Source organism: Penaeus chinensis, chromosome 19 (assembly GCF_019202785.1).
Source record: "Penaeus chinensis breed Huanghai No. 1 chromosome 19, ASM1920278v2, whole genome shotgun sequence".
Taxonomy (NCBI): domain Eukaryota; kingdom Metazoa; phylum Arthropoda; class Malacostraca; order Decapoda; family Penaeidae; genus Penaeus; species Penaeus chinensis.
The window spans coordinates 5,357,568-5,360,067 of NC_061837.1; the positions used below are offsets into that span (position 1 = coordinate 5,357,568).

General features: G+C 30.3%; 1 protein-coding gene across 2 annotated transcripts in view; it reads left to right on the forward strand.

Moving 5' to 3' along the window:
* Nucleotides 1-2,500, forward strand: part of LOC125035097 (calcium/calmodulin-dependent protein kinase type 1) — a 143,864-nt gene that overhangs the window by 125,313 nt on the left and 16,051 nt on the right. For both annotated transcript variants that reach the window (XM_047627244.1, XM_047627245.1), the window contains exons 4-8: nt 1-57; nt 378-501; nt 1,004-1,144; nt 1,787-1,913; nt 2,367-2,454. The exon at nt 1-57 is cut by the window's left edge and continues 82 nt beyond it. In XM_047627244.1, coding sequence (XP_047483200.1) covers nt 1-57; nt 378-501; nt 1,004-1,144; nt 1,787-1,913; nt 2,367-2,454 — 537 coding nt within the window. The remainder of the gene's footprint in view (nt 58-377; nt 502-1,003; nt 1,145-1,786; nt 1,914-2,366; nt 2,455-2,500) is intronic.

The window sequence follows — 2,500 nt, forward strand, 5'->3', positions numbered from 1 at the left end:
GTATTAGAGGCTGTTGATTATATGCATGACCAGGGTGTTGTTCATCGAGATCTTAAGGTATGTGGAAATTTAGAGTAATTTTTTTATGATGTATATGCAGTTAGGAATTAAATATATTTAAGTACTATAAGCCAGTTATATTGTTATATTGTAATATTCCTTATAGATTATGATTTTTTTACATGAATCAATTACATTGGTGTCTGTCATAAACTATAATTATCATATCCATTTTTTCTTTTTTTTTGTTGCTAAAAATGCTAAAATGTAAAGCAGTGTATTGAGGAAGATGTAGATTGTGGGAGATATGAACCATTTATTCAAAGCAGGTAGACGGTAAATGTTTTCAAATATTTACCCCTGTTTTGATATTTCAGCCTGAAAATTTACTCTACTACAGTCAAGATGAAGATAGCAAAATTATGATTAGTGATTTTGGGCTCAGCAAGATGGAAGATTCTGGCATCATGGCAACAGCATGTGGCACACCTGGTTATGTTGGTAAGCCAAATTCCAATATTAGAATGTGAAAAAGACGAGTACTGAGTGTTAATATATTGTAGAGTATGTTCAAAATCTGGACCATGAGAAATTTAATTATGTTGTTGTGTAAGGGCCTGGTATTTTAATTTTTTGATTACTAGATATGATAGATAACTTTGAGTGTCAAGGGTGGTTCATGCAGTCACATAATTTGCTGCAAACTCATAAAGGCACATGCATATAAATATAAATTTGTAGACATAGTGCCATGTGTACATGCAAACAGTGCAAACACCCTTTAATGACACTGTGCACAGCTGAAAAAAATCTTCAAGGACACAGATATTTCAAGCCATCAGTATTTAGCAGTAATATTATTTTTTTCTTATAAGCTTTTGTATTCCTAATAACCAGAACCACTAAAACCAGTTAAGGGTAAGAGGTCTTTTTCCCAAAAGCTTATGCTCAGGTCTTCATGAGGTTATTTAGCATTGTTGTATATTTGTTTTTGTTTTTTCAGCTCCAGAAGTGTTGGCACAGAAACCTTATGGAAAAGCAGTAGATGTATGGAGTATAGGTGTAATTGCATATATTCTTCTATGTGGTTACCCTCCATTCTATGACGAGAATGATGCAAATCTTTTTGCACAGATTCTTAAGGGTAAGCGTTTGTTTCATTAAGTTTTTGTGTGCTCATTAAAAATGAAATGCCTTCTCAAAACTGGAATTTTTTAGACTGATGTTTTCAGTATAGACAAAAACAGTGTTGTGAGCATTTTCTTGATAAGGTGTTGGCAGTCCTGGCATAGATCCATGTTTTTTTTAGAAATAAAGCAAAGGATAGTAGGGAAAAAATATAATATTGGATTTTACTAGAATAGTGATTTATTTCATTTCTGTTTTTAATAAATCATTGTTATTCTTCACTACCATTATTTTAATCTTCAAAAAATAAATACCATAGAAGTAAAATGTCTAAAAGTTATGATTTTTTTATGATTTATGTTCGTAATAGGTAATTTACTAAATGATAAGAACATGAAAAATGGATCTTTGTACAGTAATGTAACAACTTATAAGTTAATTATGAATATTTGAAATATAATGAGACTGTATTTTCAAGAAACTGTAATGGAAGTCTTTAGAAATACATTCCAGATAGAGCATAATCATATTAAAGATTTTTGTAAATGTATCATAATGATAATAGACGTACAGTTATGATTATCATCACTGAGTTGCTTGTGATGGAGAAAATGAGAAATTCTCTGATGTTAATGGCATTTCATATATCTTTTTAAAGGTGAATTTGAATTTGATTCTCCTTATTGGGATGAAATCAGTGATTCTGCCAAGGACTTCATCCGCCAGTTAATGTGTGTTGATGTTGAAAAGAGGTACACCTGTAAGCAGTCTCTAGGACATCCATGGTAAGATTGTTTTAAAGTGTTATTGAGGAGTAAGATTCATTGTTCTTGTTCACTGTTTTTGTAGTTTTGATGATGAATTATTTTTTAAAAGTAAATATTTTAAAGTTAAATGTATTGTGATAGCACTGATTCAAATGTGCATGATATGTTGTAGCACTTTTTTGCTTGTATTTTACAATTTACTTTCCATATATCTGTTATGAAGGAAGAGATATGTTATCATCTTGTGCTTATATGAATAACTGTTGAAACTAGGTTGAAACTGTAACTAAACTAAGTATGGAAATATAAATAAAAAAAAAAATCTGATGAGTTTGCTGATTAAATTATTAATAATGGAAGAATAAAGGAGTTCATTTTATTTTATAACTCTGAAATTTCAAATTCATGTGGGTAGATTGAGCTTTCAGTTTCCGTGGTTATTACTTGATTATACTAACTTTTGTGTTATAGGATTTCTGGAAATGCAGCCAGTGACAAGAATATCCATAGCTCTGTGTCTGAGCAGCTGAAGAAGAACTTCGCAAAAAGTCGATGGAGGGTAAATATGAAATATATGCATGTTTTTATGAATATTTTCTTTTTTA